Source organism: Lepus europaeus, chromosome 4 (assembly GCF_033115175.1).
Source record: "Lepus europaeus isolate LE1 chromosome 4, mLepTim1.pri, whole genome shotgun sequence".
NCBI lineage: Eukaryota > Metazoa > Chordata > Mammalia > Lagomorpha > Leporidae > Lepus > Lepus europaeus.
This window is the reverse complement of record NC_084830.1, coordinates 44,797,030-44,809,806: the sequence shown is the minus strand read 5'-3', so window position 1 is coordinate 44,809,806 and position 12,777 is coordinate 44,797,030. Positions and strand designations below refer to the sequence as shown.

Sequence of the window (12,777 nt, the reverse complement as noted above, 5' to 3'; positions counted from 1 at the left end):
CCCTGAAGCGTCCCTTCTGTGGAGCACATGTGTCCTGTCTGCCTGAGCCATTCATTCCTGCTTTCATTCCTGTAAACACACACAGACGGACAACATTTACTGCTCCTATGGTGAGCAGTTTACACACAGCACAACTTCTACCGCTGCAGTTTGATCCCTAAATCGAATTCCACCATTCCCACCCTACAGGGGTAGGGAATCTTTTTTTCTGCCATGAGCCATTTAGCTATTTATAAGCATCATTCACAAGTCATACAAAATTATCCACCGAAAAATTAACCTGCTGTAGATTAATTGAATATTGAGTCCCGCCCATGGTTGCCTTTGCGAGGCCAGAACAGATGATTTCACGGGCCTTATACAGCCCACGGGCTGGCTGTTCCCCACCCGGTGAGGAATCTGCGGTACTGGCTCGGGTGTTGAGTAAAGTGTCGCCTCTCAGAGGGCTGATGATGGAAAAGGGCCGCAGGCTTTCTGTGATCCTCCATGGTGCTGGGCGACCCCAGGCCTATGAGGGAAACTCGGAGATGTGCGTCTCCGTGTGTACAACGGGTGCATCCCTCCTGTCAGCGGATGATGTGGGGATTAAAGGGCTGTGAGTGTTCTGAAGGGGTTCAAATGCCTCACCCATGAGACAATCGAAACGCAGTGTTTGGAATCTCTATGGGGAAAAAAAAAAAAAAAAGTGAAGCTGGCCACCCACCCTCCCATCAGTCAGGCTTGGGTGAGCTTCGCCCTCACCTTGGCCTCTCCAAGGTTTCGCCAGAGGTGGAGTTTGGAAAGAAGGGCTTCTGTGCGTCATCTCACCAGCGTGCTTCCACCCTGCCAGGATCGCTCACTCCCCCACCCCTTTCCGCAGGGAAGGACATCTGCAAATCCACCCAGCACGGCTGCGAGCACACATGTGTGAATCAGGGCGACTCCTACGTCTGCAAGTGCTCAGAGGGGTTTGTTCTTGCTGAGGACGGAAGACGGTGCAAGAGTAAGTGATCGGAACCTGGCAGTCGGCTTGGGTTGGGTTTTGGAGCGCCTGCTTTCTGGGGTGTTTTCAGGTAGCAAATCCCTCACCGATGCGTCTCTCCTGAATAGAAATGTGTGTGCACCAATACAGAATGGGGCAGAGATGGGTTAGCAGCAGAATCTGCACGAACACTTGGTGTTAGTTGACAGTAAGTTCCTTTATCAGCCAAAAAGCCAGGGTGATCTTAGGCTGAGGGAACGAGGGAGACGGTGCTCTGCTCTGTAAGGGAGAATCACATTCAGTCCTGGGCATGGAATTTTAGAAACAGGGGTGGCAACAAGGGTGAAACATAAAAGAAAAAAAAAAAGCCACCAGCAAAAGAAACCTGGAGAGAGTTCATTATTTTATAAGCCTGCAGTGCCAGCATCCTATATTGGATCTCACCCTGCTGCTCTCCTGCTGTTTCCTATGTTCATGTGTCCTGGAGAAGCCTTTGTGCATGGAGGCCGTGGTGCAGGTCCTATTCTACAAGGAATCAGTGGGGTAGGGGAGAGCACAGACTCGCTGCCAGAAAATTATCCCAGTGTTTCTGAAATCTGCTGGAGAGCCACGTGCATGTCACTTGAGTTTGGGGTTTCTTTGTTTTTGGTTGATTCAAGAACAGGCTCCTAGTGTCAAGGAGCCTCTGAATTGGCCTTTCCCCCTTCACTAATACAAGATCTGTAGGTTGAGTAAGGAGGACAAGCACTTCATGGAGAAAGAGGAGACCCAGCTCAACACCCACAGGAACCGCAATTATGTTCACATGCCCTACCAGCCAAGCTAAGAGATGCTTCTGCCTGTGTGTGTGTGTGTGTGTGTCTTCACTTGCTTATATCATTGTGCTTCACTTTCAAAGGCTACACAGTTCTTGATGTAGTAGAGAGAAAGTTCTCTCGCATGCTGTAGACTGTTGGAAAAGACATCATCCATTTGGGATCTGTAGATTTTTCTTAAGCAGCCTTGAATAACAAAAAATCTCTCCACACCCAAATTGCTTAATTGTTTTTAATCTCTCTTTTACTGTCAGTCATCTGAGTTGCCCCAAGAGTTTTGTTGTAGATAAAGAATTCATGGCAATCATTCATTTTTAAGCATTCAAGCATAGTTACAGGGATGCTGCCAACACACACCACTTCATTCATTTAATCCATCAACAGCCCTTACTGCATACCCATTGTATGTTAGGCGTTAAGGTGACAGAAATGAATGAGGCCCAGTCTATGCTGAGGAGTGAGTTCACACACTGGTAGAAAAGAGACACCTATCGGCCGGCACCGTGGCTCAATAGGCTAATCCTCCACCTTGCAGCGCCGGCACACCGGGTTCTAGTCCCGGTCGGGGCGCCGGATTCTATCCCGGTTGCCCCTCTTCCAGGCCAGCTCTCTGCTGTGGCCAGGGAATGCAGTGGAGGATGGCTCAAGTGCTTGGGCCCTGCACCCCATGGGAGACCAGGAGAAGCACCTGGCTCCTGCCTTCGGATCAGCGCGGTGCGCTGGTCGCAGCACACCAGCCGCAGCGGCCATTGGAGGGTGAGCCAACGGCAAAGGAAGACCTTTCTCTCTGTCTCTCTCTCTCTCACTGTCCACTCTGCCTGTCAAAAAAAAAAAAAAGAGAGAGAGACACCTATCAAATGATTATTGTACGATGTGGGTCCTGCATAGAGTACATTAGGTTGTAAGCAGCTTGGTATTAGGCATATTGCCTTCGTCAGCTTTGCAGTCCTGTTGTGCCTACTGCCTTGCACAAAGCAGATGCTCATTAAAGACATTTTAGGCTACACAGACAACAAACACAAGCTGGGGCACCAGGAAAGCGCCTTGGAAGAGGTGATGGTCAAGCTGAATTTTAAGAACCTCCTTCTTGAATGCAGGCAAAATGCCAGTACTTGTGTCCTGTCACCCTCCTTTAGTGAAGCTGTAGGAACCTTTTGGGTATTGTCAGCCCCTTCTACATATTCTACACACAGCCTCCCACCCAGCCTGCCCTGCCCTGGACCTAGCTATTGGTGATCCAGCATGTGATGGGGCCAGTTTCCTAGATGATTTATACATCTGCTGTGATTTGTACAATTTGTACACTTTTCTTGGGAAAAAAAGTTTTTATCATTTTGACAAGCCAACACACAAAAGCAAATCTAAAAACGACTGTTGAGGAGAAGGCATTGGCACAGCAGGAAAGACATGCATCCCATGTCAGAGTGCCTGGGTGTGAGTCCTGACTCCGCTTCCAAATATAGCTTCTTGCTGATGCACACCCAGGGAGGCGGCAGATAATGGCTCAAGTGCTTGGGCCCCTGCCACCCTGTGGGAGACATGCATTGAGTTCCAGGCTCTTGACTAGCCCAGCCCTGATGATTGTGGGTATTTAGAGAGGGACCCAGCAGATGGAAGCGCTGTGTCTCACTCTCTCCATCTTTAAAAAAAATGAAAATAAATAAATAAAAATCTAAAAAATAAAATCATGTCAGAGACTCCTAGTTTCATTGGGAGGAAAAAAAAACTATTGTTTGTAACCCTCCCAATTCCTCTTCTGTCTTGTGCTTTTTCTAAAGAAGCTCAAAAGTGGTTCCTCAAAGCCGCTGTGCCTCTAACTGAAGCCTAATTGTCTTCCACTCTTGGGTACGAACGAGTTGTCACCGTGTGGCCGTGTCAGCTGTCTTTGTGTTTCCGCAGGATGCACTGAGGGCCCGCTGGACCTGGTCTTTGTGATCGACGGATCCAAGAGCCTCGGAGAAGACAATTTTGAGATTGTGAAGCAGTTCCTCACGGCCATTATAGATTCCTTGGCAGTCTCCCCCAAAGCGGCCAGGGTGGGGCTGCTCCAGTACTCCACGCAGGTCCGCACCGAGTTTATGCTGAGGAGCTTCAGCACGGCCAAAGACATGAAGAAAGCTGTGGCCCACATGAAATACATGGGCAAGGGCTCCATGACGGGGCAGGCCCTGAAACACATGTTCGAAAGGAGTTTCACCCAACTGGAAGGGGCCAGGCCTCTCTCCGCACGGGTACCCCGAGTGGCCATCGTGTTCACCGACGGACGGGCTCAGGATGACGTCTCTGAGTGGGCCAATAAGGCCAAGGCCAATGGTAAAAAGGGGTGCAGCTCAGGTTTCTTAAACTCACTGGGAGGGCGCAGCGGGCCAGAGGAGTGAGACTCTTGGAGGGTACAGACAGGCCTCCCGTCAATCTCCATCCCTCAGTTTACCAAATGACCACCTAGCATGGGGCTGGACGGGAATTACGCTCACAAGGGATGAGCGAGGCTCGCAGCCTGGGAAGCTGGGGTACCCAGCCCATACCAGGTATGAAATCACCTACTGTGATTTCCTGGCCAGAGCGTGACTGCCCGTGAAGAGAACCACCCACCGCACGGGCTCCTTAACTCAGACGAATACACAGGTTCCCAAATGCTGCTTGCTTTAGAACCACTTCCAGAACGTGTTACAAACAGGTTCCTGGTGGGAACTTGACTGAGACGTGTGCATGGTTGCGGATGCGTGTGGGTTTTTTCTTCTACCCAGTGCTTCCCGTGAACACTCTGAAAACACAGTAGCCCCAGGCTAGAGAATACGCCGGTGCTGGTAGGCAGAAGGTAGCTTCTGAGACAGGCAGACTGTCGGAGAAGGTTGTGACTCGGCTCTGGCTGTTGAGCCTGTTCCCTGAGCTCCTCCTGGCCTCGTGGATGGTGCAAGGAGGGACCTGAGCTGTACTGATGTGAAGTGGGGGGAGGGGCACGAATGGCTGCGGAAGGAAGTGCAGAGGCGAGGATGGGTGGTGGAGGTGGCTTACGATGGTGTCTGGCGAGGCTGGGCAGACTGGAGACTGTGGAGCAGTTTGCCTCAAAGCCACCTCCTTTAGTGCTTGTTGGGGCACTCTGCTGTTACAGGTCCCAACAATGTCTGCACGGACCACAGCCTCACCCGAGCTCGGGGCCTGGACCAGGCCTGGCACAGAGTAGATGTGGGCCCAGTACCCAGAGATGAGTGGACGCGGGCTGAAAGTACTGCAGTCCAGCGGTGAACGCTGCTGCACACAGCAAGGCTGTCTCCGTGAAGGAGGCGCTGCCTGCTGTTGTTTACCTCACTGTTCACTCATGTTGTTCCTAGCCCCAGACAGCGGTGGCCACACGGTGTGTGCTGCCCTGAGTAATCGGAGTGGACTGTCAAACTGGCTGTTCACACCACACCAGCCTGCTAGTCACGTCAACCCCGTGGGCCTCTGGCTTGCACTCGCACAGAGTATTGGGCAGAGAGCAAGCGTTTGGCACAGCGGTTAACCCTCATCCCACATCCGAGTTTCTGCTTCGGTTCCTGGCTCTCCTTCTGATCCGGCTTCTTACTAATGTGCACCCTGGGAGGCATCAGGGATGGTGCAAATACTTGGGTCCCTGCCACCCACGTAGGAGACCAGATGGAGTTCTAGGCTTCTGGCTTCAGCCTGGCCCAGCCCTGGGTGTTGTAACCATCTGGAGAGTGAACCAGCATGGAAAAAGTATTAGGGAGGCATCCCTGTGAACCCTTTTATTTGTTTTGCTGAGATTAATCTGCCTGACACTTTCCCCATTCAGATTTCCACAGATCACACAGAAACAGGTAGTATATTTATTTGGTTCTTGAAGCAGCAGGATTTATCTGAGATTACAACTTCTAATGTATTTAATTACCTTTGTGTAGTTAACACAATCTTAAAATAGTAGGCAGCCTTTTTAGAAAGTTGTGTGTAAAGTCTCTGGGCTCCCACACAAATATGCTGAACTTGGCTGTGGACCTTACACAGACTCAGAGCCAGGCATAACCCTTGCCCTTGGCTCAGAGCCATTTTTGCATTGGGGGAGGAAAAAAAAAAAGGTAGTCTAATGAATTAGCCAGAATAAGATATCAGTGCTGAAAAGTGTTGAAATCAAGCAGAACTTAGTTCATGCTGTGTTTTGCTTTCAGATGAAGCCAATGAGCAGGTGGGAGCAGAGGAATCTAACAATTTGTTTTAGAAAAGCTCTTGGAGCTGTGTCTTATCCCCATGGAAATCTAAGGTCAATGCCTAGGTTAGTTCCTTTTCCTGATGTGGGGGTCTCCAGGGGGCTGCAAGTTCTCCTCGCAGCTCAGCATCCCCCCCAAGACTGTGTCCTCCCAGGAGAGGTGGACAGCAGGCAGCTTCCCTTGTCTTGGGTCATGAGGATGCCCTTCCTGTGCCTTTGAGAAGTAGAAAGGAAGTTAAGTTACAAGGGCACAGACGCACCTGCTTCACAGACTTCAGAAGAGTCTCCTGCGTAAGCCGTAAGAGAGCATTCTTTCCCTCTTGTCCAGAAAGCTAAGTCAGGGAAATGTTGATGAGCTGTGAGCTAACCCTGCCCAGGGCTGAACAACAGGGCGGTGGTTTAGCTCCCTTGCTTCTCCCAGATGCCTCCCCTCTCCCTTAGATCCCTCTGTTTTGCTTAAAATAAAAATGACCAAAAAAAAAAAAAAATTTAAAGGAGCATTCATTTGTACCCCTCACATCACACCACTTAGTATCTGGCTGCTTTGGGAGCAGGACACACAGCTCTGTCCGCCTTGTTCTGAATGTTCTCTGCACCGTAGGTATCACCATGTATGCTGTTGGGGTGGGGAAAGCCATAGAGGAGGAACTACAAGAGATCGCCTCTGAGCCCACAGACAAGCATCTCTTCTACGCCGAAGACTTCAGCACGATGAACGAGATAAGCGAGAAACTGAAGATGGGCATCTGTGAAGGTAGCGTAGATTCTCAGCACACTCCTCCAGAGTGCTCAGAAAAGCGCCTCCCCCGTGGGCAGGGCCAGTGATACCTGGAAAACCAGGCATTACAAGGGGGAAGTGGGGACAGAGCAGGGGACAAAGGCTACCGCTGCTGGCGCGCTAGGTGCAGTGCCGGTGTGCTGACTCCTCCCTGGAACGCCACAGAGATGGCCATGTAACTAGGAACCCATCAGAAGCTGAATCAGCAGAGCTGAGAGGCGGCTGCAGGAAGGCCCGTATTGGAGTGGAAGGGGATGGCAGTCCTTGCAAGGCCACCACTGAGAGTGTAAGGCGCGCCTCCCTGTGCGGACTGCAGACCACCAGTTGACGTGCAGGGGTGCCATGCGCACTGTTCCCCAGGCTGCTAACGAGCAGCGCGGGGTGTGCTTCCACACAGCAGCTCTGCCTATTTTTCCTTCGACTCATGTCCAGGTTCAGTCACCAGTAAAAGCCAGTCTAAGCCATGGGTCTCACTCTTCCAGAGCAAAGAATTCCAGGATGAAGGGGAACCAGAGAGGCAGGACCGGTTAGTCCTTTGAGTACATCCTGCTTGGCCTCTTGGCTGCTGGGATGCCTCACGGAGCTGCTGCCATTGCGACATGATGCTTCCAGACCCTCAGCTTTCTTTCTGCCCTACTTTCTGACATGACCTTTGCGGGAGAAGAGTCTTAAAACAAGTTCATGTACTTAAGGGGCCCTGGTTCTCTTCCTGCAGACAACTGCCCTCGTGAGGTCGTAGATAGCATAGCAGCCGATTGCTTTGCACTTTTGGTGGCGCCAAATAAAACTGTAGATCCCTGGTTTATGGCAGGCAGCCAGGGAGTTGGTCTGGGACCTGCTTCCTGAAGCTCACGTGCGTACACGTGGACAACTGTCACTCCTCTTGGTCATCTGTTTCTGTTCAGCTCTAGAAGACGCTGATGGAAGACAAGACTCCCCGGCAGGGAATCCACCAAAGAGGGGTCACCAGCCAACAGGTAAATTTTAGAAAGCAGTGTTTCCAGAATCTTCCATGGGTGCCTCCACCGTGGCTTCTCTCCAGGTGAGAGTGGGAAAGAAGTGAAAGTAAGTAAGATTTAAATGATGTTCATTGGAGCCTTCTCCCTCCATCAGATAGGATTCCCTGACCCTTACTTTGAGCTGTGGTTGGTGACTGGCAGCTCTGTGACAGTCTCTTTGCCGTAGCATATCCCAGAGTAAAGCTCTGTACCAAGTGTACCAAGTCCTAAGAAGACCAAGTACCTTGCTGTGCTGATGGCTGTTCTGCAACCCCGGAAGAGTTAAGGGTGGGATGAGCATTTGAAACCCACATCCCATATCAGAGTGCCTGTTCAAGTCCTGGTCCTGGCTCCACTTCCGGTCCAGCTTCCTGCGGATGTGCAAGGATGTGGGTCCCTGCCACCCATGAGGGAGACCCAGACTGAGTTGTGGGCCCTGGGCTTTATCTTGCTCAAACTCAACTATTGTGGACATTTGGGAAGTAAACCAATGATAGACTCTCTCTCATGCCCCCCCCCTTTAAATATCTATTTATTTATTTGAAAGGCAGAGTTACAGAGAGGCAGAGGCAGAGAGAGAGAGAGAGAAAGGGAGAGAGGTGTTCCATCTGCTGGGTAACTCCTCAAATGCGGCCAGAGCTGAGCTGATCTGAAGCAAGGGGCCTGGAGTTTCATTCGGGTCGCCCACATGGGTACAGGGGCCCAAGCATTTGGGCCATCTTCCACTGCTTTCCCAGACACATCAGCAGGGAGCTGGATTGGAAGTGGAACAGCTGGGACTTGAGTTGATGCCCATATGGGATGCCAGCACTGCAGATGGTGACTTCACCTGCCATGCCACAGCGCTGGCCCTCTCTTTCTATCTTTCAAGTAAAGTGCAAATGTGTACATGTTTTTTATAAAGCAGGTTTGACTTCAGTTTCTTTCTCCTTACAGAATCTGAGCCAGTCACCATAAATATCCGAGACCTCCTTTCCTGTTCTAATTTTGCAGTGCAGCATAGGTACCTGTTTGAAGAAGACAGTCTGTCACGGACAACTCAAAAACATTTCCATTCAACAAAATCTCCAGGTAATTCCAAGTACAGTGTTCTTATCAGATTGCTTGATACCAGCCTTCCAGCTTGCCAACACAGAAGGAAGCAGGAAACAGGGTCAAGGCAAAGAGGAGAAAGGACTGAAGAAAAATGAGAACCAAAAACTAAATAAATAAACTAAGAGAAACTGGCGTGGTCTTCCCCACTAAGGCACGCGGAGGCCTCTGTCAGTGTCAGGAGCACACAGCACACAGAGCCTCTCCTGGGATTTCCTCGGCCCGGCCTGGCTATGTGCAAAGAGCTGAGCCCTTCTTTTCCTTATGGTTTCCTGATTCAGCCCTGTTGTTATGCGCCGGGGAGGTCTGGGCCATGAGAGGTGAACACTTTCCGTCTGCTTTCTCAGGAAGCCCTCTGGAAGAAAAACACGAGCAGTGCAAATGTGAAAACCTGATCATGTTCCAGAACCTTGCGAACGAAGAAGTAAGAAAATTAACACAGCGCCATATCCTTTGCTGCTAGCATGTCTCTGTGTGGAACACAGAGAATAGGCTCAATACCTCACCATCCTGTATGTGGGTATTAGCAAATGAAGGCATTCCCGTGGAGTCAAGAACAGTGGACTCTGGGGAAGGCTTTTGTCTTCATCCAGCCACCTGTTGGGTGGTTGAGGCAAGGGCAGGTCAGGCTGAAGGGCTGTTCCTGGGGGCTCAGCAGGAAGGCTGGGCAGGCAGTCGCATGCAGAATGCACACACAGCCAGACCTAGCTCGCTCTGGGCTGGGAGGATGGGGGGTGGGGAGGAGACAGGCCCAGGCTGAAGTGCCTCAAAGGCACGGTGTGGTAAGGCAAAGAATGTTCCAGAGGTTTTCAACTTGTTCTGAACACGGGGCCTTTCCTTTAGCCCCAAGTCAGACCGAGGCCACACTTGGATTCAGTTGTGTAGTTCCTGGAGGCCTGGGGGAGTGGAAGCCGGGAAGGAGGGGATTCTTTTTTCTTTTTTTGGCCACAGAGATCTTTTCAATCAGCACTCTAAGAGATGAAGCGTTCTACCCAGGGAACAGCAGGATCCAATGATTCATTAAAATAATAGCACAAATAGAAGGCCTACTTTGGGACAATAGAGAAATTAGAATCCAGTGCTTTTAAACACGGGACGCCCTGCCAACTACTGAGAAGTCAGAATTACAGTAAGCTTACTAGAGCTTACCAGAGCTGGCCCGATGGCTGTCTCAGCGCGCATCAGCTAGTCTGTGGGCACGTGGCTTAGCGGTAACTACCTCTGTGCCAGTGCTTTGTAGGATAAAGAACCGCTCAGAGCCACCTCCTTCCTGAAAACTGGAAGCCTGCGCCCCTAAGTCAAGCAAAATCATCTGTTTACCAGTGGGTAGGAGAGGATGAATCTGGGCCCTGCTGCTGTGACAAGGAGCTGATGGGGGTGGGGTCTGTAGGAGTTTACAGACAATGCTCTGTTTGCCTTCCCTTTCTGCCACCCCACTTCTGAAGATCAACTTCAGGAGAGACCAGAGAAATCACATATGGAAGAACATGGGTCGGAGTTCCTCCAGGCTGCTACCCTTTGGCCTCCCCGCGTCAGAGGTGAAAGCTCCTCATCTCCCTTCTCTCTGCCTTTATTTGTGTCTTGCTTTCTGAGGCCTGCTCATGTCATCTTCGCCTCTTCACTACGTTCTCAGCATTGTCAGTTCTGGCTGCCAGGCGTGGGCTATGGCAAACTCATTTACAAGCAAGAGGGTGTAAGTGAAGTAAAAAAAAAAATTTAATGGAGGTCTGCAACATTTATGGTGCAGTGGGCTAAGCCACCACGTGCGACAGCAGCCTCCCATGTGGGTGTCAGTTCCCGTCCTGGCTGCTCCACTTCAGATCCAGCTCCCTGATCATGTGCCTGGGAAAGCAGCAGAAGATGGTACAAGTGTCTGGGCCCTTGCACCCATGTGGGAGACCCAGATGAAGCTCCAGGCGCCTGGCTTTGGCCTGGCCCATCCCTGGCCATTGAGGCTATTTGGGGAGTGAACCAGCAGATGGAAGATCTTTCTCTGTCTCCCCCTCTCTATATAACTCTGCCTTTCAGATAAATTTTTTATAAAGACAAATTCAAATTTAGCTCTCTGGCTTTGATAATGTCAACAAGCATTTAACCTGATATATGTTTGTTTAGATAGCAAGTCAAATGAGCTACTATAAACTACAAGTCAAGGGTTTAAAATTTGTAGCAGAAATGGTGGGGGGGAGTGCCTTTTATTTTTCAGGATTCAGATTTTTATGTAAATAAATCAAGGTGCAATTGAATATAAATAAAAGTAGGCAATCCAGATTCTTCTTCCTTAACTTGAGATTTACTGGAAGAAATGACACAGAGAATGGAAGCCTTGGAGAACCGCCTGAGATACAGATGAAGACGAGAAATGAACTATCTGTTTGCATGTCATGCATCGAGGGTCCCAAGGAAAATAGTTCAGAGCCCCAGAGCTCAGGCTATTGTTAAGTCTGTAACAAAGCAAAGCATAAAAAACAAAGCCAACATAGCCAGTTCTGAGAAAGCTGGTTTGCTACAGAACAGAGACAAACGGGAGACACGGACTTGTGTAAACTTATTTAGAAAACTATCTTTGAGAGTTCTAAGATGAGTTTACCAAGGGAGAGTAAATAAGCTATACAAGGCATTTGTAATGTGCTGTGGACATGATTTGCTTCAGCCTCGTGCTGCCTTAGTGTTGCAATCTCATTTGACTATAAAATAAAGTTTGCAGTCTGACTTCTGTGAACACTGGCCATAGGACATGCTGGTTTTTTTGTATTGGACTTTACCTTGATATATGTATATGGATTTATGCATAAAATCAAAGGGCATATGTACATGTGTAACAAGTTTGATTTTTTTATACAATATTAAAATTCACCTCAACAAATGGTATTCTGTGTACAATTCTTAGTTTAGCTTTAAGTCCAAGATATGTATACGTGAGAATCAGTGGATGAGAGCTCTGTTGCTCTGCCTTAATAAACTAATTTTTTAAGCTAATGACAAAATGTTTAGCATTATACCATTTCTGTACTTTTAAAACACACCATTAGAGGCCGGTGCTGTGGCGTATTAGGTTAAGGCTGCTGCCTGCAGTGCCGGCATCCCATAAGGGTGCCGGTTCCAGTCCTGGCTGTTCTACTTCAGGTCCAGCTCTCTGCTAGGGCCTGGGAAAGCAGTAGATGATGGTCTGAGTCCTCCGGCCCCTGCACCCACGTGGGAGACCCAGAGGTGGCTCCTGGGTCCTGGATTCAGATAGGCCCAGCTCTGGCTGTTGCAGCCATTTGGGGAGCGAACCACTGGATGGAGAACCTCTCTCTGCCTCTGCCTCTCTGTGACTCTGCTTTTCAAATAAATAAATCTTTAAAACTAAAAACCACACAATTGGTTGTTCAGTTACATAAATATGTATATTTAAGTCCAAGAAATACTCTGGAAGAATATACACTCCAAGTGGGAAAATAAAAAAGTGGGAATAGGAACAGACGGGACATCAACTGTATCAACTCAAGGCACTTGGAAGAAGAAACAGTTTAGTGGCAGCTTCAGTAAGAAACAAAGATGTTTTAGGGCCCAAGAGAGGTTTTACACACGAAACACCTTCCTTGAATAAGTTCATATTTAAATATTTCAAGACGAGTGTTTTCCATTGGAATGCCCTCCCCATGAACAGTCATCTGAAAATGATTGTTTTCAGGCATGAAAGTATCACTCAGTAGTAGACCTTGAGCTTTGTTTCTATGTAGGTAATGCCTCTGGCCCTGAAAGTCCAGGTTTTCATCAGGAAGTGTTGATCTGGGTTATGGTAGGTCAGGCATTGTTCTCAGCTGGCTCAACCCGACTTCACTTGTGTTCCGGCGCCCTCTAGTGGCAGTGAAGACTACAACCTGCCCCGCACCCAACAGTTTTTTCAAACCATTGATTACATTTCATCATTATTTACTAACTAGATT

The 12,777-nt window shown here is 49.3% G+C and overlaps 1 protein-coding gene across 3 annotated transcripts in view; it reads left to right on the top strand.

Annotated features, from left to right (window-relative positions):
* MATN2 (matrilin 2) overlaps positions 1–12,161 on the top strand; it is a 155,433-nt gene extending 143,272 nt beyond the window's left edge. For 2 of the 3 annotated variants that reach the window (XM_062188189.1, XM_062188188.1), the window contains exons 13-19: positions 860–982; positions 3,676–4,089; positions 6,579–6,731; positions 7,661–7,732; positions 8,690–8,824; positions 9,193–9,291; positions 11,143–12,160. In XM_062188189.1, coding sequence (XP_062044173.1) covers positions 860–982; positions 3,676–4,089; positions 6,579–6,731; positions 7,661–7,732; positions 8,690–8,824; positions 9,193–9,291; positions 11,143–11,198 — 1,052 coding nt within the window. In that variant the 3' untranslated portion in view covers positions 11,199–12,160. Of the gene's footprint in view, positions 1–859; positions 983–3,675; positions 4,090–6,578; positions 6,732–7,660; positions 7,733–8,689; positions 8,825–9,192; positions 9,292–11,142 lie in introns of all 3 variants that reach the window. The other variant, XM_062188190.1, reaches the window with a different exon arrangement.
* The last annotated feature ends 616 nt before the right edge of the window (positions 12,162–12,777 follow it).